The following is a 26,385-nucleotide window of genomic DNA, read 5'->3' as shown; positions in this document are numbered from 1 at the left end:
ACCTTTGAAGATTAGGTAGGTTAAGTTAGTTATTTTTCGTGTAGGTAGGAACTGAAGTCTCTCATTTTCATTCTTTTCATAAGGTGACACTTTGTTTTTTCCGTATTTGTTAATTACGATGCCCTCCGATTAATAGAGTAACTATAGTTTATAGTAATCTCTTATAACGGTGAGTTTTTGTAAACTGAGCGCGTCTGCTGTTATTGTCCTGGCGAAGTGGCTGATGGGATTTGTAGTTCTTAGGCGCTAGTTTCACGTGCGCTTCAGTGTGTGCGCGCTTTGTTGTTGTTGTTAGAGCGTTTGCTGTTGGCAGTCATGTCGTCTTCATCAATTATTGAAGATTTCTTTGCATTTCCTTCGGAGATACTACTGGAGAGATGTACGAAGGAGGAACTGTTGCAGATCGCGGAGCGTTTTGATATTGATGTAACGACTAATGACAAGAAACTCAAGGAAACGCTGTTGAAAGCTGTGAAGAGCGCACTTTGTGAACGCGGCGTTTTAGAGGTAAGAGCTCCTATTATTCCTGATGAGTCTGTATCGTCTCCTGTTTGTAGTGTCGATCTAAATGCAAAGTTTAGTGAAATGTCGTTGCAAGAAAAACAGCTGTGTGTTGATGCGGAAAAATTTAGAGCCGAGCGTGATGTTTGTGCTTTGAAAGAGAAAGAGTTGGAGAATGATTTTGAAGTAAAGAAAATGCAACAACAGTTAGAAATGCGGAAAATGGAGTTGGAGTTGCAGAAAGAGCGAGAGGAAAGAGAGTTTCAATTGCGAAAACTTGAGCTGGAATTGAAATTAAAATCACATCAAGCTCCTGTAATTTCAGCTGCTGAGTCAAATGTGTTTGATGTACACAAAAACATTAGGCTAGTGCCGCCGTTTTTGGAGAGGGAAGTAGAGAAATACTTTCAGCATTTTGAACGTGTTGCAGAGTCATTAAAGTGGCCAAAGACTTTTTGGACATTATTATTGCAGTGCGTGTTGATAGGGAGAGCACAGGATGTGTATTCAGCGTTGACTACAGAGCAAAGTAGCGATTATGAGATTGTGAAGTCCGCTATTTTACAAGCTTATGAATTAGCACCTGAGGCTTATCGACAAAAATTCAGAACTCATTTTAAATCTGAGAAAAGCACTTTTCTTGAGTTTGCTAGAGAGAAAGAAAATCTGTTTGACCGCTGGTGCTCATCTGTAAAAATTAAATCTAAGGAGGAGCTTAGAGAGCTCATTCTTCTTGAAGAGTTTAAGTGCTGTGTTCCAAATGCTGTGGCCATGTATCTTAATGAGCATAAAGTGACTAAACTGTCTGAGGCTGCACTTATGGCAGATAAATTTACTCTCACTCACCAGAATACTGCTCATGTAAATGATATGAGTAGATTAAAGCTGAATTCTATGAGTAAAAGTAAAAAGATGCTTTCACGTCAGCATGTTGTGTCAGTTCCTGCTGAAAATGTTTCACTCACACGTCAAAAAGGTGAAATTATTTGTTTTTATTGTAAAAAACAAGGACATAAAATTTCTGACTGTGCTATTTTAAAAAAGAAAGATAAATCTGTTAAACCTGTTGGTTTGATTTCAAAAGTGAATCACAATGTTAGCACTAAGCAGATTGAGAAAATAAATATCAGTGAAATGGAGGATAAGACCAGTGTGGATTTTGGGCCATTCATTACTGATGGTAGTGTTTCTTTGCCTGATTCTGATGAATTTGTTCCTGTTCGTATTCTTCGTGATACAGGTGCTGGACAGTCATTTTTGATGCAAGGACTTTTGCCTTTGTCTGAACGTACTGCTACTGGGTCTCATGTGCTGGTCAGAGGGCTTGAAATGGGCTACATGGAAGTTCCATTGCACCACATTCACCTTAACTCCAAACTTGTAACAGGTGATGTAGTTGTAGGAGTTCGTGCTAACCTTCCTATTCCTGGTGTCACCTTTATACTTGGAAATGACTTGGCTGGTGGTAATGTGTGGGAGAAACCTGATGGTGAAATTTCACCTGTAGTGTTTCCTTCTGTTGAAGGATTGAATAAGCCTCCTGACTGTTCTGATTTGTTCCCAGCATGTGCAGTAACTCGAGCGATGACTAAGAGAGGTGTGTTGGATGAGACGGGAAGTGTTCTTAGTGATACTTTTATTTCATCTACAGACTCTTCACTAGAGCCTGGTACTGTGAACACCACTACAGTTGATGAAGAGACTCCCGTGCACAATATTACATCTGTTGATGCACATATTGAAAAGCCTGTTTCACTTTCTGAAAGTCCACCTTGTGATGCTAATGCTAACAATTGTTTGTTATCTCCACTTCATAGTGTGACTCGAGCTGAGCTGATAAAAGCCCAGCATGCGGATGAAGCTGTTCAGGAGATGTTTTCCTTAGTCTGTGCTGGTGGAGAAAACAAAGTCTCCACGACTTATATTCTTCGGGATGGGTTGCTTTGCAGACAACAGCCTATGTCTTCTGACTCTTCTCTTGATCCTAGGATCCAAATTGTGGTTCCTTCAATTTTTCGTCATGATGTCTTAAGGCTGTCACACCAAGGCCCTGCTGGTCATACGGGGGTAAGAAAGACATGTGATAGGATTTTGAGGGAATTTTATTGGCCTAGACTCAAGAAAGATGTGACTAAATACATACGGTCTTGTCACAACTGTCAAATGACCGGGAAGCCTAATCAACGTATTCCATTGGCTCCTTTGCAACCCATTGCTGTTTGTACTACCCCTTTTGAACATCTAATCATAGATTGTGTGGGTCCTTTACCCCGATCTAAGGCCGGACATGCTTATTTGCTTACTGTAATGTGCCAGTCTACACGCTATCCTACAGCTTATCCATTGAGATCGATCACAACAAAATCGATTTTAAAGGCTTTGACAAATTTCATGTCTATCTTTGGTATTCCAAAAACAATTCAGTCTGATCAAGGTTCAAATTTTATGTCCCGACAATTTTCAAAAGTTCTACAACAACTAAAAGTTAAACACAATATCTCAAGTGCTTATCATCCTCAGAGTCAGGGAGGTTTAGAAAGGTTCCACCAGACTCTTAAGTCACTTTTGAGATCCTATTGTGTTGAACTTGATTGTGACTGGGAGGATGGTCTTCCTTGGATGTTGTTGGCTATTCGTGAAGTTGTTCAGGAGAGCACTGGTTTTAGCCCCAATGAGTTGGTGTTCGGACACACAGTCCGAGGCCCGATTGCTGTTTTAGCCGATGAATGGAACATCACTGATCCACCTGAGAATGTTCTAGATTATGTCAGTGGTTTTCGCTATCGACTTTATGAAGCTCGAGCTATCGCTTTGCGAAAACTAGGTAAGTCTCAGGAAAAGATGCAGAGGTTGTTTGATCGCAAAGTTAAACTTCGAAGTTTTCAGGTTGGCGATAAAGTTTTAGCATTGCTTCCTGTTTTAAGTAGTCCGTTTCAGGCTAGGTTTAGTGGACCATACACCATAGTAAAGTGTTACACGAATAACAACTATCTTTTAAGTACACCTGATCGACGAAAGAAAGTACAGGTTTGCCATGTTAACTTGCTGAAGCCATACTTGAGCCCTGTTTCATCTCTTTCAGTACATGTCGTGACCTCCGATCTTGACTCCAGTGTTTCAGGAGCTTCTGTGGACATGACTACTGATCTGGATGAAAAGAGTGGTCCTTCACGAGGAGTTGTGGAAGGACGCCTGAATAATTCGGAATTTCTTGTTAATCTCTCTCATCATCTGTCTCATTTGTGCGAACCAGAGAAGACCAGTATCATTGAGTTGGTAAATTCATTCCCTTCTATCTTTTCTGATGTTCCTACTCAAACTCATGTCATTCAACATGACATTGATGTTGGGATGGCTTCACCTGTAAAACAACATCCATATCGGGTGAATCCTGTTAAAAGGAAACTCCTTGAGAAAGAAGTGGAATATTTGCTTGCTCACCGATTAGCAGAACCCAGTTTTAGTTCGTGGAGCTCCCCCTGCATTCTAGTGACTAAATCAGATCAATCTTATAGGTTTTGTACTGATTATAGGAAGCTCAATTCACTTACAAAACCTGATTGTTTTCCTTTACCCAGAATCGATGATTGTGTAGATCGGGTAGGATCTGCACAGTTTGTGAGTAAGTTTGATCTTCTAAAAGGATATTGGCAAGTGCCGTTAACATCTCGTGCTAAGGAATTGTCTGCTTTTATTACACCAGACAGTTTCCTACAGTACACAGTAATGCCTTTTGGAGTTCGAAATGCTCCAGCGACTTTTCAACGTCTGGTAAATCAAGTGTTATCAGGGATGCAGGGATGTGAAGCCTACCTGGATGATGTTGTGCTGTACAGTTCTACTTGGTCAGAACATCTAGCACAAATTAGAGAACTGTTTGAACGTTTAGCTAAAGCTAACTTGACTATTAATCTTGCCAAGTGTGAGTTTGGTAAGGCTACAGTGACTTATTTGGGTAAGGTGGTTGGCAGAGGGTGCGTTCGTCCTATTACTGCTAAAGTTGAAGCCATCTCTAGTTTTCCCACTCCCACTACTCGTCGTGAGTTAAGGCGTTTTCTCGGAATGGTGGGTTACTATAGAGGTTTTTGTAAGAATTTTGCAGATGTTGTTGCCCCTCTGACAGATTTATTGAGCCCAAAAAGACCTTTCCATTGGTCAGTGCAGTGTCAATGTGCTTTTGATAATGCTAAATCTCTTTTAGCTAATGCTCCGGTGTTGACTGCACCAAACTTTGAGAAACCTTTTCTTCTAGCGGTGGACGCTAGTGCTTTTGGTGCTGGTGCAGTTCTTCTTCAGGAAGATGACAAAGGAGTTGAGCATCCAGTCAGTTATTTTTCAAAAAAATTCAATTGTCATCAGCAGGTCTATTCCACAGTGGAAAAAGAGGCTTTAGCTCTTGTGTTGGCTGTTCAACACTTTGAGGTCTATTTGAGTTCAGTTTGTGGTCCTATTGTCATCTATACAGACCATAATCCTTTAACTTTCTTGGATCGAATGCGTGGAAAGAACCAGCGGATTATGAGATGGAGCCTTATATTGCAACCATTCTCTCTGCTGATTAAACCTATTCGTGGCAAAGACAACCTGATTGCTGACGCTCTCTCAAGAGTGTAAAATGTCCCATTAGGTTGGGCATATCTTTTGTTTGTCTTTCTCCCTCTCTCTCTCTCTCGATTCTGTCTCTCTCTCATTTTCTATCTCTAGTCTTTACTCTGATTTCCTAGGGCCCAGGAGTCGGGGAGAAAACTGGAGTGAGATTTATGGAGATGAGTACTCCTGTTATTGTAAATTTCAATTTAGTTGGTTTATGTTCTGTTTGTTCCACTAGTTGTTTTTGTCGGTTCTTTAGGGAACCTCCTTTTGGAGTGGGAGGTGTGACGACCCCAGGACTTCAGTATGGATGTGGCAGATCCTGATTGGGTACCTGGTTGTCACCAATTGGCTCAAACCATATAAAAGGGTTTTGAGTGCTAGCTTCTGGGGGACGGTGTGGCTACGGGCCGTCCTCGTGTTCAGATCATCTCTTCATTTCTGAAACCTTATGGTTTTGTTTAGCATTATTTATTTGTGTAGTTAAAGTAGTTATTTTCTTTATTTTCCCCTAGACATTTGTTTATTTGTTGATTTGTTGTTCTATTTAGTTTTATGTATAATAAATAAGTTGCATATACATTCTTTTGTTGTCCGAACTCTTTTATGTTGCGACTCAAACGAGGGGGTCGTAACACCTACCTTTAACTGGATGGTTCTCGCGTTTTTTTATTTGCCAAAATAAGGGACTGTCCTGGGAAAATTGCGACAACTGATTACCCTTATAAGTGACTAAAATAGGGCTATTCATTATAATGATTGATCTACATCCACTTCGACCCACAGTTTAGCACAGGTGTCACTGTTTTTAAACAGCAGCGAACCTAAAGGAATACTTCACAGGCATGTACCGCACCTTAGCACAAATTAAATCTTCAGCCAATCAAGGGCCCCCTTCTTCCGTGGACCCTGGGGATTCAGCTCTACCTTGCCCTTATGTTAATCTGGCCCTGGGTACAGCATGTGTGTTCTCTTTTCTAATATTTTAATGTAACACATTGTGGGTTTTCTAAGAAATAAGCTTCACCATTTATGATGTTTAGACTTGTAGTTAAGTTCTATTGATTTGTGTGGACTTTGCCAAAAAAAAAGATAGTACAGTAAATTTGGACCTAGTTTACTGTCATTCACAAGACTGAACCTGGAGTATTTTTGCATCATGTACACCATACATTTCATGATGAAACTTAACCCAGAATGTTGTAATGCAATGTAAATATTGCATCTTTCCTACCACTTTTTTCTTCGACCGAAGAAAGAAAGTCTCAGAGCTTTGGCATGACATATGAGTGAGTCAAAGATGACAGCATTTTCTTTTTTAGTTGAACTGTAACTTTAAAAACACAGGACTTATGGTGTGTGAAGGACAGCTGTTGGAGTCATCACTGCTTACTGAAGATGGCTTTGAAGGATTATGGTTTATATAAGGTTTAAATAAAGTTTAAACCTGCATTAAAAATGAATAATTTTGCATAGTTTCTTCAAATTATAGAAAATTATTGTTTATTTCTTACATATGTGTTCATCATGAACCTTTAGTAATCATATTTGACTGTTTCATTGGACGATTTACAGTATGTCAGATTTGTCCTACTTATATTATTGCGATCTCTACTAAAACTGCACGTCTAGCTATTTATAGTGAATGTGTCATAGTTTGTGCTGCTCAGGATACAGTGTGCAAAATGTTATCTATTTTTACCACCTTTTAACACCTCCGCAGATTTCAATTTCCCCAGTTCCCATGCTGAGACACGAGAGCACTCTTTAGCTTTTAGATAGGCCAGAAAAATGGGCTGTTTCTTTTCAAATGTCCTCTTATGACACACAAGAACCATTGACTTAATCCTAGCCGATTCACTTTTACTCCTCTTTTCTCTGTGGCAGTTGTGGAAACACGTAAAAGGTGGCTACACATGGCTGCCTCTGTGAAACCACAACTTTCCTCCCTCCTGAATGGGAGGATTTTTTGGGATAGATGTTGTAGTGACTAGCAGTGGCATGTTAGCACATTAATGGCCAACAGTTGCTTACCATACTATACCTTTACCAGGAAAGTGTGAGAGTTTCCCAACACAAGGCAATCATGACTCTTCAAAGCACTCGTCAATCTGACCCTAGCAATCGGCCTGTGCAGCCATACATCTGGTGCAGATGTAGCAATCTCTCTCTCTCTCTCTCTCTCTCTCTCTCTCTCTCTCTCTCTCTCTCTCTCTCTCTCTCTCTCTCTCTCTCTCTCTCTCTCTCTCTCTCTCTCTCTCTCTCTCTCTCTCTCTCTCTCTCTCTCTCTCTCTCTCTCTCTCTCTCTCTGGATGTCTGCCAAGCAGTGAATGTGCTTCCTGGTGTCTGTAGCCTGTAGAGAGAATAAACACACACAGGTACTAGAACTTGAGCCAAAAGCCATCAGCACCCCAACTGCAAGAGGCCAGGCTTCAGTGATGTGGGTGATCACTTCAAACACACTCCAAAGGACCTGTAAAACACATGGCATTCGGTCACTGGCGTTTGTGACCAGGTGCGGAGAGGTGTGCAATATCACAGCCCAATGCCAAAACGTTGATTAAACCTATGGAACACGTCAAAGATCATGAGCATAATGTATACGACAGATTTGCAAATCAAAGTCAACCGAGGTCAAGCTCGTGTCACCTTTGAAATGTTTTTTCCCTCACTGAGTCGCATTGCCATGCGGTGAGGTATTTCTTTAATGTCACTCAGGTGTAGATTAATGCAGTTAATAATGTAAATATATATCTCATGCTTTGTAGAAATGTGTCAAGGCCGTTTAGTCTTGTTCAGGCTAGGTATATTTTAGCTGTTGGACATTTACATACACATTTTTATTCAGTGAGTAGTTCTTAACCTTTTTGACTTCAAAGCTCTGCAATATTTGAAGTCAACAAAGACCTTTCCAGTTGTTTATTATTTACTGGTTGAAGATTACAAGAAAAATTAACTATATCCACCATACATATATGATATGGATAGAAAAAGTAAGTTAAATAAGAAAGACCAAATAAATCTGGTAATGGAAAAAGTACTGAAAAATCATACTTAAGTAAAAGTACCATTACTTGCCCAAAAGTGTTTTGCAAGTAAGGTAAAAGTATCTGTTGTAAATATTACTTAAAATATAAGTAAAAAGTAGACCTTTCAAAAGGACTCAAGAGTAGTGAGTATTACTGTTGTATAGTTCGTTGTTGTGTGGGAAGAAGAAGACAGGGTCGGCGATATCAGGTAAGCAATATATTTTATTTTGCTTTTCCACAGCACTAGCAAACTGTGCCCGTCTGTGCGTGTGTGTGTGTGTGCTCTCTCCTCTCCCGACTGCTCCTCCCGTTCTCCTTAAGAAGGGAGTCTCTCCGGCCCAATCACTAGAAAGACAGGTGTTATTTATCATTTCTGATTGACCCGCTGATTAGCCGCCGGGCTCCTAGCATGCTCTCCCCCCTGATTGGGTGTTCGATCACGCTTACCTCTCCACATACCCCCACCGCCCGCCTCAGGCCGGGGAGCCGTCCGGCCTGCAGCCCTCCCCCCCCCCCCGCCCTCGAGAGGAAGTCGGCTACAGCCATTTGTACGCCCGGCCTGTGGATTACCTTGAACTTAAAAGGTTGTAAAGCTAGATACCAACGGGTGATCCGCGCATTGGTATCCTTCATGCGGTGAAGCCACTGGAGAGGAGCGTGATCTGAACAGAGAGCGAATTCCCTACCCAGGAGGTAATAGCGGAGAGTGAGAACGGCCCACCTGATCGCCAGGCACTCCTTCTCTATGGTGCTGTACTTAGCCTCACTCTTGCTGAGTTTGCGGCTAATGTACAGCACCGGCCGTCCCACTCCCGCCACCTCCTGCGAGAGAACCGCCCCCAGTCCCCGATCGGATGCGTCCGTCTGTAAAACAAAGGGGAGAGCAAAGTCAGGAGCGTGCAATAGCGGCCCCCCGCAAAGTATAGATTTTACCTTTGAGAAGGCCTGTTGGCACTGCTCCGACCATTGGACGGTATCCGGTCCCTCCTTTTTAGTGAGATCAGTCAATGAGCTGACAAGGGCCGAATAATTAGGGACAAAACGCCTATAATAACCTGCCAGCCCCAAAAACTGTCTCACCTCCTTTTTGGTCTTAGGTCTCGGACAGGTTGCAATGGCTGCAGTCTTATCAATTTGGGGCTGCACCTGCCCGTGACCTAAGTGGAAGCCCAGATACCTTACCTCCACTCGCCCAATTGCGCACTTCCGTGGGTTGGCCGTGAGCCCGGCCCGTCTCAGCGCCGACAATACCGCCCTCAAATGTTGCATATGCCGCTGCCAGTCATTACTGTAAATGATGATATCATCTAGATAAGCAGCGGCATATGCTGTGTGAGGGCCGAGTATTTTGTCCATCAGGCGCTGAAACGTCGCCGGTGCCCCGAACAGCCCGAACGGAAGCGTCACAAATTGGTGCAATCCAAACGGCGTAGTGAAGGCTGTTTTTTCGCGGGATATTGGAGATAAGGGGATCTGCCAATAGCCCTTCGTTAGATCCAATGTCGAGTAATATCGAGCAGCACCTAACCGGTCGAGCAACTCGTCAATACGCGGCATTGGATAAGCGTCAAATTTTGACACAGCATTCACCTTGCGGTAATCCACACAGAACCGGACCGAGCCGTCCGTCTTAGGCACCAAGACAATCGGGCTGGCCCAGTCGCTGTGGGATTCTTCCACTACTCCCATTTTCAACATATTACTCAATTCTTCCTGAATCACTTTTTTCTTGTGTTCAGGTAGGCGATACGGCCGGGTCCTAACGACCACGCCCGGTTCGGTCTCGATATGGTGCTGAATCAGGTTAGTACGACCGGGCAGGGGCGAAAACACGTCAGAGTATTCACGTTGGAGGTGCCGGATGTCGAGGAGCTGGCTCGCTGAGAGATGATCGCCCCCGGTGACCAGAGCGCTCGGCCGTTCACAGCCGGAGCTCTCCGGCCCCAGGTCATCCTCGTTAGTAACAAGCGTAGCCAGCGCTACGTCCTCCGGCTCCCTCCACTGCTTAAGCAGATTAATGTGATAAATCTGACGCGAGTCAGCCCTGTCCGAACGAACCACCTCGTAATCGAGATCACTGACTCGTCGTGTGACCACAAACGGCCCTTGCCACTTGGCGAGTAATTTAGAGCTGGAAGTGGGTAGCAGTACAAGTACTTTATCTCCCTGTGAAAATTTACGGAGTTTAGTGCCCTTATCATGTCGCCGGCGTTGGTCATCCTGAGCCTTAAGCAAATTCTCTGTAGAGAGCCGCCCCAGTGTGTGGAGTTTTGCTCTAAGGTCCAGGATATATTGAATTTCATTCTTACTATTAGAAGGCTCGTCCTCCCAAGCCTCTCTAACAACATCCAAAACCCCTCTGGGCTGTCTGCCGTAGAGAAGCTCGAAGGGGGAAAACCCCGTGGAGGCTTGGGGAACCTCCCGCACAGCGAATAATAAGGGCTCCAACCACTTATCCCAATTTTTCGCGTCCTCGTGAACGAATTTACGGATCATTGATTTAAGCGTGCGATTAAATCTTTCCACCAGCCCGTCTGTTTGTGGGTGATAGACGCTGGTGCGAATAGATTTAATGCCCAATAATCCGTAAAGCTCGCGCATCGTGCGTGACATGAACGCGGTGCCTTGATCAGTGAGAATCTCCTTGGGGATTCCCACACGGGAGATGAGGCGAAACAGCGCCTCCGCAACGCTCTTTGCTGAGATGTTACGGAGCGCGACTGCTTCCGGGTAGCGGGTTGCATAATCCACCAGAACTAATGCAAACCGATGCCCGCGTGCAGATCGCTCTAATGGCCCGATGAGATCCATACCAATTCTCTCGAAGGGGATCTCCATAATTGGTAAAGGGTGCAACGGCGCTTTTGGGGTGGCCGGCGGATTTACCAGCTGACATTCACTGCACGCCGCGCACCATCTGCTGACGTCACCGTGAATGCCCGGCCAAAAGAATCGGGTCATGAGGCGATTTAGTGTGGCCGCCTGACCTAAATGTCCGGCCATAGGATTAGAATGAGCCGCCTGAAAAAGCATTTCCCGGCGGCTCTTTGGTACTAATAACTGGGTTGTATCTTCTTTTGTCTGAGCGTCTTGGGTCACTCGATACACCCTATCATTAATAACCGCAAAATACGGATAGGAGAGGGGTCTATCAGGCTGGAGGATTTTCCCATCAATAACCTGCACTCTTTCGAGTGCATGTTTTAGCGTGTCATCACGCGACTGCTCCAGGGGAAAGTCTTTACACCGGGAAATTCCCAGCCCTTCCCCTGAGTCAGCGCGTGACGTCACCGCCTGGGATTCCCCCAGCTGAGCGACACGTCCCCTATCCGGCGATTTCTTTTTCCAAGAAGCACCCGCACATAAGACTCCCAATAATCTATTAAATCCAGGCCAATTAGTTCCCAGAATTAGCGGGTGTTTGAGGTGCGGATTAACTGCTACCTCTACTCTATGTTTTTTCCCCCGAAATTGAATGTCTATTGCCGTCAGCGGGTAGTGAATTATATCCCCGTGCACACACCTTACCCTTACCGTGCGGCTCATATCCAATGCCGGGTCTTGAAGCAGGCTTTGGTGGATGGAAGTCTGGTTACACCCCGAATCCACCAAAGCTTGATATGTACCCCCTTTTATACTCACTGGTACCCGGTATAGCCCGTTGCGACCGGGGGCGACGATTGGCGTGGCGGGGACGCGAATCAGCGCACTCGCCTCCTTCACGGAGCAGATTTTTGGTGCGCTATCCTCGTGCCCGCGACGCAAATGCATCGGCCCAGACCTTCCCACTATACCCCCGGGGCCAGCAGGAGCAACCGATTGAACCGGAGAGAATCCTGGCAGTGTCTGGGCAACCGCCAGGGGTCGTTGCTCCACCCCTCTGCCCGAATGAGGCCCCGCCCCTCTTGGGACGTTTGGCAGATCCGCCATTGCGCACCGCCGTCTGGGTGCAGGTGTGGGCGGTCTCCGCAGTCTGGGCCTGGGAACAGGAAGAGAGAGAGAGAGAGGGGGAGAAGAGAGAGAGGTTATTTCGCCAACCCTGGACCTCGCCACCAGGTGATCCTCCGCCAGTCGGATGGCCGTCTCCAGATCATCAGGCCGGTGGCACTGGACCCACTCCGATGTTCGGGAGGGGAGGCGGGTGATGAATTGCTCCAGCACCACGGCATCCACCAGTTGGGCGGTGGTTCGGCCATCCTGTATCAGCCATCTGCGGCAGGCGTCACGGAGCTGCTGGGCGAACGCAAAGGGCCGGCCGCCTTCAGCCAAAACCAGCGATCGGAAGAGCTGACGTTGCTCCTCCGGGTTGCGGCCGGCCCGCTGGAGAATAGCTCGCTTCAGATGAGCGTATTCCAGGAGATTCTGGGCCGGTAGCTGCTGTGCGGCGATCTGGGCTTCGCCCGAGAGCAGCGGGATGACTCGTACCGGCCACTCAGCCCGCGGCCAGCCACACGCCTCAGCCATCTTTTCAAAAAGATCCAGGAACACTTCCGGATCATCCTCCGGCACCATTTTCTGTAAGGTGATGGGAGGGTGGGCGGCAGATGTCGGAGCGGGCCGGATCCCCTGGGACAGCAGACTCCGGATTTGCTCGCGGTCCTCCCGCTGGGCCTCCATGAGGACTTGGAAATGTTGTTCCTGGATGTTCTTCAGTTCCACCAGCGTCTCATGTTGTTGTTGGTGGAGGACCGAGAGGGCCTGGATAGCTTCCGCAAATGGCATTCTTGACGGAGTGGTCATTCTGGCAGTGAGGCTCTTCTCCTTCCCCGGATTTCGGCACCACTGTTGTATCGTTCGTTGTTGTGTGGGAAGAAGAAGACAGGGTCGGCGATATCAGGTAAGCAATATATTTTATTTTGCTTTTCCACAGCACTAGCAAACTGTGCCCGTCTGTGCGTGTGTGTGTGTGTGCTCTCTCCTCTCCCGACTCCGTTCTCCTTAAGAAGGGAGTCTCTCCGGCCCAATCACTAGAAAGACAGGTGTTATTTATCATTTCTGATTGACCCGCTGATTAGCCGCCGGGCTCCTAGCATGCTCTCCCCCCTGATTGGGTGTTCGATCACGCTTACCTCTCCACAATTACACAATGAATATTTTGTGCAGGCATGTGTACACATAACATTCTGTAGTGCATTCAGTTATCTTCATATTCCTTCCTTCCCTCCTTCGTTTGTTCGTTCTGTCCTTCCTTTATTTATTTGTTTGTTTTGTTTGTTTTTTCCTTCATTCATTTGTTCCTTCCTTCATTCCTCCATTCATTCACTCATTCATTCGTTCATTCATTCACTCATTCATTCGTTCATTGATTCATTTGTTTCTTCTTTCATTAGGTCCGATGTTCATTCATTTGTTCGTTCCTTCCTTCCTTAGTTTTTTAGTCCTACCTTGAATCCCTCCTTCATTCATTTGGTCCTTACTTCCATCATTACTTGGTCTTTCATACTTTGTTTGGCCCTTCTTTCATTCGGCCCTTATTTCCATTATTCTTTCATTCGATTTTGTTATTTTTAAAGACTGTTTGGTGATTTCAGTCATCATACAGTTGCCATTCTTTATTTTCTTATCAGTGAAATGCAGTCTAAAAATAGTCTATGGGTCATTGCGTGTAAAGATTTTGGACATCGTCTTGGACATTTTCAAGGCTTCCAAAAGGTTTGGTTCATTTATAAAGCGCCCATGTTTTGAGGTTGATCAGTATGATGCGATTTACCTTCTATGTGTGATTTAATTGGACAGGAATCGCATGACTGATTTTTTACTTTAGCCAATCCCCATAGACAAGAAAGAAATAAAGTAGTGACTGCAAGTTGAAGGAAAATAATGTAGTAAAAGTACCGATACTGCATTAAAATGTACTCAAGGGGGAAGTAAAAGTACACATTTTTAAAACTGCTTAGCAAATTACAATTCCTGAGAAAAACTACTTAATTTCAGTAATTGGAGTATCTGTAATTTGTTACTTTACACGACTAAATATATCTAAGAGGGTACATGATGTTTAAAGAGCTTTTTCCCAAGTCTGAAGAACAAAAATAGTGTCGTCATTCTACACTTGGTGTAATTTTTTGACCTTCCTCTTTTCTTCCTCCTTTCTCTGTGATAAAACGGTCTGAAGATAAGTGACATTTTGTCCTTTTACCCTGGCAGACATCACAGAGGAAACAGATGTGGTGCTTTTTCAGAAGATCAGACGAGCTAGAATCTCACAGCGCTGTTCCACAAGCTCCGGAGCTCAACGGGGAGCTCCTCGTATGCGTCTACATGAAAAACCAAGGTTGACTGGTGAGTGCTGGTCTTTGTGAATCAGTCTGTTAGATTCTGAGATGCCCTCGACTGCAAAAGATCAAATCATTTCCTCCCGAACAGATTAGACATGGTAGCAGGGGGTATGAAACATCCTCACAAGATGCCTTCTCTGACAAGCATCTATAAACTGATGAAGCGAAGAACTTTTTTCATTGTTTTTTATGAAAGTAGGCTTTTTAGGAAAGTACTTCTAGTAGGCTGAACTTGATCTTCCGTATGATGGTCATTGTATTAGTTTAAGCGAGGATTAAGGCTTAAATCTGTTTGAGTATGTGCCCCTTTTAATCTAGCTGAGTTCGTCTAAAGGCATCCTGACCACTGATCCCTCTTAGATGGCTAATTGCCTAAATCTGATTGGTGCGAACATGCTGTGTGCCATTCATCTGAAACGCCCTCGTCTTGGCCTAAAAGGTGAGGTCTGGTTCAACCTTCATTCACGTAACACGGTTGTATATAGATAACCAGATAAAAAGCAAAGGCCTGGTGAAACATCACAGCATATGTTGGATAATGAGGCTCAGCTGTCCCGTCGGTTTCTCTGACATACCCCTCTTAATCTCATGATGGCTCTCAGGATAACGGGGGTATTTCGCTGAAGATACAGACAGACAGATAGCAGCACTGTCGCAGGCTAACGCTAGCCAGCAGTGTTAGCACTCGGGGCGGGTTCCTCCGCATTTGCCTGCCATCTGTCGCTCAGGCAAAAGTCCAGCAGTACTACGGGGGCACCACCTAGGAAGGTAGTTGAATGCACCATCATTTTCTGTAGGTCTCCAGATACTCGCCACTGCCCCCTAGTTAGAGCGTAATGCATTTGGGACTGGAATGTGCAGATCTTTCATATTTTAGGCAGAGACAAAGTCATGTTTCACCTCAAGTCACTCATAGTACTTACTTGTAGTAGCCACTTTACATCTACTGTAACTAAAAGAGAAGTCTATATTGCAATGTCCTAACTGTTAAACATATACTTTTGCAATGCCATATTTGTAATATTAGCAGACAACAATTATTTTTTTCTAAAAAAAAAAAAAAAAAAAAAATCTTTAAAGGAATTATTTTTAAACATGAATCCTTCAAAAATTATAGAAACTTTATTATTTTTTTTAATATATTTATTTTATGTATTATTTTTTAGGAGTGTAAACCTATACTCGTCTCACGGTTCGGTTTTGTTCGATTAAGATTATCATGCCATTTATTCAGTCCAGTTTGACAATTTCTTTCGTAACACAAGATTTTTTTAAACCAAAATCTATAAATATATTTATATATTATTTGTAATACAAATTGTCCTTTAATACAAGCAGTCTGATATACAGTTTTAGTCAGAATTATTAGCCCCCCTGTTTATTTTTCCCCCCAATTTCTGTTTAATGGAGAGAAGACTTTTTAACACATTTCTAAACATAATAGTTTTAATAACTCATCTCTGATTACCGATTTATTTTATCTTCGCCATGATGACAGTAAATAATATTTGACTAGATATTTTTCAAAACACTTCTATACAGCTTAAAGTGACATTGAAAGACTAACTAGACAGGTTAGGTGATAAGACAAGTTATTGTAAATCAAGGAGTTTGTTCTGTAAACTATTGAAAAAAAATAGCTTAAAGGGGCTAATCAGTTTTACCTTAAAATGGCTACTAAAAAATTTAAAAGTGTTTTAATTCCAGCGGAAATACAACAAAAAATACTTTTTGCAGAAAAAAAAAACTTTCTCTGTTAAATTTGGGAAATATAAAAAAACTAAAAAAAAGTCTTCACTGTGAAAACAAAATCCATTTACATATAATCAGGGAAACTCATTTGAACTGATACAGTAAAGCTGAATCTCTCATAACTGTTTGTAGCTTCACTTTCTTTTCCCTTACAATTCCACTAATTAAAATGATAGACTGAAAATACACCTAATGTAAACATGTCAATTTGAACATAATGCCATTATTTAGTCATTATTATGACATTATGACGTTTTTAAATATGTTTGTTTGTTTAAAAACAATTCAAAATTTTAAAATTAGAAATTAAAAATTGTTTCATTTTTTTAAACAAATTATTTTTCAGCTGTACCAGCTCAACAGAAAGCAATAGTGTTGTGTCTCAAAGACTATAAGCAAACTATATTTGACTCACCAGAGACTACTGCTACAATATTAAAATAAATATTATTGACATTAAAATTATATATTTTTTGTTGTACCAGCAGTATATATTGCAATATGAAAACAACTTACTTAAAGTCAATTCGAAAGAATGTATTATTTTAGAATTATTAGGGTAATTTTTGCAGAGGGGTGTATCTGCATAAAATACAATAAACAGACTAACATCATTCCAATTCAATTCAAGTTTGTTTGTATTAGATCTGTACGAAATTGAATAAATCTAAAATTGCGATATTTTCTTTATTCTGTGATATTAATACAATTTCCTCAGATGACTTGAATATCTCTATTTAGAAACAATTAATAATTTTAGATTGAATAAGATGATTCTGTAGGGGAGAGCATCTGCATAAAGTCTCATAAAAAAATTCAAATAATTCAATAAAAATACTTGTTATTAATTCTACAAGCTGTATAATTTCACACCCCTGACTGCTTTTAAAATCACATGCAAATTGAAAATGATTTATTATTATACAGACCTAGCATCGCAAATCTTGCAGTGTGAGTATAGTTTGTATAGTTCTTTTCACAATAATTATAGTTGTTAACATAAATGCATTATATTCAAAATCAGAGAAATTAACTTTATTAATTACCATAACTGTATTAGTTACTAATAACTTTAACTAAATAACTAGTAATTAATAGCTTTTTAACAATACTATATTTAATACAGTAAGTCTTTTTTTTCTTTTGGAGTCTAACAGTATTTAGGTACATAAATTTAATAATATAAAAAAATAAAATAACACTTCACATTCTTCAGTGTGTAAATTAAATACAATTATTCTTCGTTAAAACTACAAACATTGTTGCTCTTGCTTGGAATGTTTACACTGTAACAGGCCTTAGAAACACATGCAAATGTTAAACTTTCACTCCAAAAACTCTAACTGATCCACAAATCACGTATGTTCTGAACTATGGTGTCAGGTTAGCTATAATCCCTTGTTGACTTTGTATATTCTGCAATCTGACTATTATGGAAACGTGACTATAATAATATATAGAGCTGCCTAAATGGAGAATGAATAGCTTACCCAAAAACTCTAAATCTGCCATGTTCTCACCCTAATGTTGTTTAAAACCTGTATGACTGACTTTCTTCAACATAAAAGATGATATTCAACCTAAGTAGTTTTGGTTTCCTAAGTAGAAAACCAAACACTTTTTGGATGAACTGGGAAGAAAACCTTTTTCTCATAATGTCTTTTATTATTCCACAAATAAGTCATGAAGGTTTGAAACAACATTGAGGGAATTTAATTATAATTTGTATATTTTTATTATTTTTTAAAATTAAACTAATAATAATAATAATGTGTACAAATCTAAGCTAAACTAATCTGGTTTAAAAACATCTAAAAATACAGCACAACGATTTAAAAGTTCGTTCTAGTCTTATTCTAAAATCCAAGCAGCAAAAATGTACTGAAATTGTGGGCAATGTTTTTCTCTGTCGCTGAATTTCATAGGTCTGCTTTTAATTTCCTGTCAACACCATGCCTGTTCCTCTGTTGATAGTTCACAGGATTGTTTGGATATGTGGACCTCCGCTGCTGTCAGATGCACAGCAGTGTACATAATATTAGCACATACCTTACTAAACATCAGAAGAATATTATGAGAATCAAAGGGAGTCCCTTAACGCAGCTTCAGAACAAGCTAACCAAAGTTTCTCTTGGATCTGTCACCTCATAGAGAGGGGGAAGGCGTCATAAATCAATCTGTCAGGCTCTGGCTCTTTAGCCTGAGGTCTCCCCTCGGTTTTTGTTGCTATTTTCCTCTAGGAAGCTGCTCGTGTGCTCCTGAAAGCGTGGCATGTTCCCTACAGATGATCTTGCTTGCGTGGGAAGCTGACTCAGGGTTTGGGCACAAAGCACGCTGTCAGAAACCCTCTATGAACTGGATTGTAATGTCTTCATGGCTGAGCATGTGTTAGTGTAGTAGATTTGCTTCAAAGGTTTAGATTCAGTGCGTGCTGATTACAACTGTGTAGTAGAATTGATTTTTGGGGAAGCCACAATTTGAAAGGGGTGTTTTGAATCATGCACTTTACTGCAGTATAGTTTACATCATTTTGTAGCCTAAAATAAGGCATGGTGTATGTGTGAGCATGCATAACTGCATCGCCTCCAGACATAGGGTTTTTTGGATTTGGTTTGGATTGGGAGGTTGTTGGTCAGAGCTGGATTGTGGTTGTTTTTGAATGGTGCACATATTTATTAAAATATTTACTGGTTGTTTAGCCGATTTATTGATATGCTTATTTAATCCAAAAGAATTCAAAGGTCTTCTGCCACAATTAAAATGCTGTGTTAAAAGTAATTTACTTAAATGTATGATTCATTTCTAATAAATATGAAAATACATTTCATTCATCGCGGAGAGAAAAAGTATTCAACACGTTTTTTCTGGGAAAAATATTGTAAAGGAGCTGGTGACATAGAATTGAACCAGATTTTGGTAAAAACCCAAACAATATAAACATAAAAACAAAACAAAAAAACTAAATAAAATCTGATATCTAATAAAATTCTGATTAAAAAATCTGATAAAATGCTTACTGTACATATAATGGTATGAATGACACAAGGAGAAAGTACTAAATTACTGAAACGTATTTAAATGTTTCATCAAATCTGATGTTTAATTTGTATTCTCTATTGAATTTAAGTCAGATGATTGGCTGGGCCATTCTACAGCTTGATATTCTTTCTCTGAAAGCACTTGAGAGATTCCGTGGCTGTTTTTTGGATTTGTCGTCTTGCTGAAATGTCCAACCTGGTTTTATCTTCATCGTCATGATAATGTAGATGTTGGACTGAAGCAGCAAATATTAATCTACACTGATGAAGGGCAGAGGGTTGCTAAAGAACTACTAAGAGATTTCAAGCTTCTGTCTGGGCTTTCACTGCCTTTCTAGACCTCCCTTTCTTCATGTGTTCAATACTTTTTTCCTGTTTCATTTCGTTTTATTTCACGTAGTTTAGTTTGTAAACTAATAAGTTTTCTTTGCATATATGGATTTCTTTGAATGTTACCAACATCCGGTGTAAATTTGGAGTCAACAGCCCCTTTAGTAACATGCTTCTGAGAAAAATGGTAACGTGTTGAATACTTATTCCCCACTTTATTTCGATAAATAAATAAATTATCTGGTATAATTATTATGAATTAATATATCAATATATAATACATTTTATATTAATACTTTCAAACTAAATGTATTTAAAATATTTTATTAAATTTTTATAATTTTGTAAGCAAAGTTAAGTTAAAAAACAAAGTAATGTTAGTCTTTATTATAAAGTATTATTGCATTATTTATAATAAATACATTGGTAAAATGGCGGCACAGACGGTAATGCTGTCGCCTCACAGCAAGAAGGTTCGACCCTCGACTGGGCCAATTCGCATTTCTGTTTGGAGTTTGCATGTTCTCCCTGTGTTCTTGTGGGTTTCCTCCGGGTGCTCCTGTTTCCCCCACAAGTCCAAAGACATGCACAATAGGTGGTTGGGTAAGCTAAATTGTCCATTGTGAATGGGAGTGTATGGGTGTTTCCCAGTGATAGTTTGCAGCCGGAAGGGCATCCTTTGCGTAAAACATATGCTGGATAAGTTCATTTAGTGGCTCATTTTGCTATAGCGACCCCTGAATAATAAAGGGACTAAGCTGAAAAGAAAATGAATGAATGAATGAATGAATTATGGTGCATTGTAATTATATGTTGGGGCATATTATTGTAATTTATTTAGTTTTATCTGTATTTAAACAAGTCATGATTAATAGATGAAAAAAACAATAATTTAAAAGGATTTTATTTGCATTCCATGTTGACAGACTTATGTTTTAAAACTATTATTATACTAACATTTATGCTCAGACGTGGAGGTGATGAGAAAGTGCAGCTGGTCTCAAGTCCTGGATCATTTTCTCTCCATGCATTTTTCTAAGTCAGTTGGTGTTGATTGACAGGCAAACTTTCTGCCCCTTTTCAGTCAGGGTTCAATGCGGATGTCTGGTTAATGAGGTTGACTTCAAGGATTATAATCAGAGGGGGGATATTACTGACCATATGTGTCAGCGCAGATGAGCGAACCTCCCAGACTTGTGGTGTCAAAAGGATATTTTTTGGCTTCCTCTCTGTTCTTATTTACCGTAGAGCTCTACAGGTCTGTGTCACAGTTCCCCAGGGGTGGCTTTAACTGCCTAATGTCTATGACAGATAAGTTATGCTAAACAGATTATTCATGTTTGCAAGACCTTAGAGGCACTGCATGGCTCTTATGGAGAACCAGATCATTGTATTTTGGCTTTTAGCTTTCTTGGAAAGGCTAGAAAATTTATCGCAGTAAGTTCACAAAGGGTTTAAAGTTATAGTTCATCCAAAAATGAAAATGTACTCACCATTTACTCACCCACAAGTGGTTCAACACATTTATAAGTAGGGTTGGGTATCCTTTAGGGTTGTTTTGATAGCGGTGGTAAATTGATACTTTTAAAACGGTACCGTGCCTAAACTGATACTTTTGAGGCGCAAAATTGTTTGACAAAAAATATATATTAATCATTTTAATTGAACAGTATATGTTTAAAGTTTAATCAATTCATATATTAAATATTTGAATTGCATTATTATATTGCTTTTGATCACTTGTTTGTTAGCATGAAAACAAGGTTTTGCATTATACAATTAACATTACATTAGCTTACTGCTAACCTGTGGAAAGGTTGTCATCAAAATCAGTGAACTCCATATTTTAGGGTTGGGGCTTGTGACTTTGTTTACATGCACATCAGTAATCAAGTGATTTGCCTTAATCTGAATAAGACTATAATATTATTGAGGTGTTTACATAAGTTGCTTTTTGAATTTGTTTTCATGATCTCTTTTTACATGTTACAGCACATAGATCGATTAACGTCATTGCATCACAGCACTATCCAACGTTCCTCCAGAGTTTCATGTTATTTCTTTTTTAATTTGTCGACTTTAACTGCCGTCACTTTCATTCAGGAACGTTTCTTTCATGCCCCCAGGACAAGCTGAGCTATTATTATTAGGCTAAGGACTGGTGGAGGAATTTTGTTAAATGGAATTTGATACCTCACACCAAAAAAAAACCTCTGCATTTTACGATACGGGTGTCTGTGGTCCTTTAAGGTAATCAAAATCGCTGTTTACATGGTAGACTCAGAGTATTATTGTAATCATTTTAAAATCGGAGTATTGGTGTCCATGTAAACATACACAGTGAAAGTGCCACATAATGTTGCAAGCTGCCAAATCCCCTCTACATTCCTCAAACATTTAAGTGCCCTCAAATGTTTCATTATGTGTTGCGTGAATCCTTGCTTGTAAAATACAGTAAAGCCATACGTTAGAATGCTTAGACCTACTTTAAGCAAATTTGATGAACACAATCATACCTGTTGATGAAGGGAGTCACTCACTGGATGCGCTGTACAGGGCGCTTTGCCTTCTCTATCTAAGCAAACAAGAACAAACGTCTAACATTGACGATGGTGTCCGTATCCCACAAAGTTGTTTAGAATTAAAGGTTTTAAGATTCATACGCTGATTTGGTCCGGTGCATACTGGTTACAAAGGTACCAGTGCCATAATGACACTGGATTTCTGTACCAACCATTTTTTTTTTAATTATTATTATCACAAATGAAGATATTTTGAAGAATGTTGTTAAAAGATAGCTATTGACATTCATAGTAGAAAAAATCAATTGCTACAAAAGTTAATGGTTAAAGGTTTTCAGTATTCTTTAAAATATTTTCTTTTGTGTTAAACAGAAAAAAGAAACTCAAACAAGTTTGGAGCAAGTGAAGGGTCAGTCTTTTCATTTTTGGGTGACCTATCATCCTTTTCAATGAAGTTACAAATCTTAGGTGTTTTTCTCTGATTTACCTGATTCAGCATTCACTCAAAAAAATAAAAAATTTTAAATAGCCTAAAAATACCTTTAAATAGCCTTTTTTCCTCTCATTACCTTTGTGTGCTCACCTATTCTTCAACAGACCAAAAAAAAAAGGAAAAAAAAGGAGAAAAAGGAGAAAACCATGAGAGGTTGATAGTAAGTGAAATACGAAAAGAAAGAAATAAAAGAGCGCCCTCAGAAGCGCACTGTGACATATGGAAGCTATCACAGGGCTTTGCTCCCATCTGTGTCCACAGCCGCGGCTCGCTGGCACCCAAAAGCCACTGCGCAGGATGGGAGTAATCCATGGAAGAGGATCCATGGGATTGCGAGGGGACTCAGAATTCCCCGGGGAAAGAGATTTGACCAGGAAGAGGGGAAGATGTAGATGGATTAAAATGGTGTAGGGTGAAGTGCAGATGTTCGGTGCTATTTGCAGAAAACAGGTGTTTGGCCATTGAGAAAAGTTTAGCAGGGTCACCATGTCTTCTTGCTTTTTGTCTGTCATGAATTCTCCTCTTATGATGTAAGTGCCAAACGTTGCAACACTAAATCTATTAGCACTGGGTGAAGCTCAATTGACTGTATTTAAAAAAATGTCAGATAGACATTGCCTTTAAATTTCAATCCTCATTTTTAAAGGGGCATTTCATGAAAAAATGAGAAGCTAAACTACAGTACCCTTGAGCCATCCATATTACAGGTGACCAATTGGCACACACTAATCCAACGGTCTGGCCAATTCAGCATGTACAGTAGAATCGGCATCATCCATTAGTGAAAGAGAGCACTTTGATTGGCTGTTGAGCAACGAATAAGAGCACAAGAGCAAAAACTGAAGAGACAAAACCAAGCAAACTATAGTGATAAGGGAACACAAAGAAGCCGGCTGTCGTTTTGTTGCATCCCTTTATTATTTGCGAACATTGACAATATGGATTATCAGACATATTTGCACAACTGAATCCTTCTGTGTGTGTGGGGGGGGGGGGGGGGGTACTGTGAAAATGGTACACAAACTAAAAGAGTCTGGCTGCAGACCACATGCACTGTCAAACATGCTTGTTCAGACATGTACTCTTACGGGTGTCTACATCTAACCCCGCCCCTAACCCAACCCCTCACAGTGATGTCACTTGCTTTATTGAGAGCTTGTTTCTGAGAGAGCATGTCTAAGTATCTGAGAGTGCAGCACTAGTTCCATATTTCTTTGTGGAATGACCATACAGACTCCATGCCACCTGCACGTATGAAAAGATACATTTTCTCTCTCAGACACCAAACACACATTTTCGAGGAAAAAACTTCACCAATTGGCAAAAGTGAAGAGTTAAAAAACCTTGAGAGAAACCAGACTCAGTTGGGCACAACCATATCTCCTATAGCCAAACATCTTGTGCAAAGCTACGGCTGAATGTTCCAGAATTTTTTTCTTTACAAATAAATCACTGCATCAAGAAGATTTTTATGAAAAATACTGATTTATAAAATGCAAGTCAAAGGCTACAAGAACTTTAAGAGTCACTTAACCTGTTCTGTACATGAAAAACTAAACAAATTCTACTGATTCCTCATCAACGATCAGCCTGTGATAGAAACTGAATATTACTTACAATATTAGCACCTATAGTTCAGAGCCTCACAATGACGTAGTCACAAATACGTCGTAGTGGTATATGCAAACGCAAGCTCACACGTGAACTAATGTGTTTGTGTAAAATGGAAAAGGATGCGTTTGTTCTATTATTCAACAAAATAGTACTAATGTATGTTTTAAAACAGAAAGAATTGCTGAGAATGTGAATAAAAAGTAATGTGGTGAATAAAGTTCAGTTCATTTTCATTTAAGGGTGAACTGTTCCATTAAGAAAGCAAATGGTATTTTTAAAAAGTAAATGTAATTTAAGATCCTCATGATTGAAACAACACTAGGAATGCTTTATTCCTGCAGGCTTAATCATATTCTGACATTGCATTTCACCTCCTTTACTTTGTTCCTTTGTTGTTGACAAATGAAAAATGACTAGTGTTACAGAGGGCTTCCTGTCTAATACTGTGTAGGTTTTAGAACTTTGTGCTCAGTTTAAATTCTTTCATTAAAGGGATCTTTCTCCTTTGTCGTTATGGTTGTTTGAAACCTGTATTAATTTAACACAATAAATATACAGTATATTTTTAAAAATAATGATAGTCAACTGGAATCAGCAAGTGTTTGGTTTCCAGCAATCTTAAAAATATCTTCTTTAAAGTTTAGCAGAAAATGTTAACTCTCCTCACAATATGGGATGAATAAATGATGACAGAATTATAATTTAAAAAAAATAATATAAAAATCTAATCTGATGCATTTTGTTTCTCTGGTGAAAGTCTTGTCACCTAAAACTTTGTTCTGAAGAGGCTTAATCCCTTTAAAAGGTGTACATATTAAGTTTACACTTTTATTTAAATATAAACATTTCCTTCTATACTAGTACAAACATTTTTATGTAAAAGTTTTTGCAGAACAGGCATTCAATGGTGGGACCGAAAGCTTTCAAATTTGACAAAAACATATCATCTTCTGTGTTCAGAAGATGAACGAAAGTCCTTGGGTTTGGAACAATATTTAGCTAAGTTTTTGTTTCATGTGCAGTTAGTTTTGCTCTGCTTTGGCATGTCGACTGCCCCCCGTCTCAACCTCTTTTCCTGTCCTGTTACTCTCCGGCCCACTTCAAGTTTTCTTGGAGTGAAAAATTTATTGCAGGTTGGTAAATTTTTTATGGCTCCATTTTAGTGGACCTCTGATGGCGTGCTGCGTTCTGTATCAATCTGGCGGCAACCAGCCTTTAACATTCTCACAAGCAGTCCCGTGAGGCCGTCTGACGCACACGCACACCTTCCAAAAAGGTTACAGAGAGTGAACACTGTCCTGTCTGAGAAACCCCTGTGGACCAGACCTCTGTGATTTACAGCATGTCATGAGTTGGTCTTCTCTGGATCCAATGGCCCTACCAGACAAGTGGAAGTTTTGCTATTCCAAAACGCCTCACGCTTAGAGTGAACTGTAAAACCAGATTTTTTTCTGTGATGCAGTTCTTTCTAGATCTTACAAGAGAATTTCAAATATCATCTCATTTTTAGGCACCCATTGAGTGCTGGGAAATTAGGAGATCAAGCTTGCCAGGCTCTCTTGGCCTGTAGGCTACATTATTGGATGACCTTCATTCTGGACCTGGTTTTACTCTTAAACCCAGCAGCATGTATAAATTTGGCCAGACTGTGGATGATAGTAACATTTTTGTAACTGTAGATTTTTTCAATATTTCCCTCAAACTTGCCCACAATAGTCAGTTAAACAAGTTATTTTGGAAGCTAATAGAGGTGTGAACCTACACTGGTCTCACAGTTCATTTACGATTATCATGCCATTGATTCTGTTCAATTCTATATCTTGGTGCATTACGGTGCATTGATGATGCTTTCCATACACAATTTTATATTTTACTTCACAGCACAATAATTATTGTATTAAAATGTATAATTTATAAATACATTTATTTGTAGTACAATTTTGTCCTTTAATACAGCAGTTCATACAATTAATTTTAATTTTGCCTGCTCAAAGAAAACAATGTTTCAGACAAACTCAAGGACATGCACAGAACAACATGAGCATTTATAGCAAACAAACAAATGTAAATATTATTCTGCTTGCTTTTTGAGCCTTGTCGAGCGAGTTGTTAAATGCCTATGATTGGTCACACGCTTAACAGAAAGGGTTGTGATTGGCTCCAACACTCTGTCGCTATTCACTGATGAGTGACACTGATAAACGGATGCGGTGATCACAGCTGATCCATGATACTTGC

General features: G+C 40.3%; 1 protein-coding gene across 2 annotated transcripts in view; it reads left to right on the top strand.

Moving 5' to 3' along the window:
• Positions 1 to 26,385, top strand: part of LOC147833990 (uncharacterized) — a 162,882-nt gene that overhangs the window by 92,251 nt on the left and 44,246 nt on the right. For both annotated transcript variants that reach the window (XM_087281834.1, XM_087281833.1), the window contains one exon: positions 14,268 to 14,402. In XM_087281834.1, the coding sequence (XP_087137960.1) occupies positions 14,372 to 14,402 (31 nt within the window). In that variant the 5' untranslated portion in view covers positions 14,268 to 14,371. The remainder of the gene's footprint in view (positions 1 to 14,267; positions 14,403 to 26,385) is intronic.

This window comes from Danio rerio, chromosome 14, assembly GCF_052040795.2.
Source record: "Danio rerio strain M-AB ecotype USA chromosome 14, GRCz13ab, whole genome shotgun sequence".
Taxonomy (NCBI): domain Eukaryota; kingdom Metazoa; phylum Chordata; class Actinopteri; order Cypriniformes; family Danionidae; genus Danio; species Danio rerio.
Note: the sequence above shows the minus strand (reverse complement) of the source record. Positions and strands in the feature narration are given on the sequence as shown.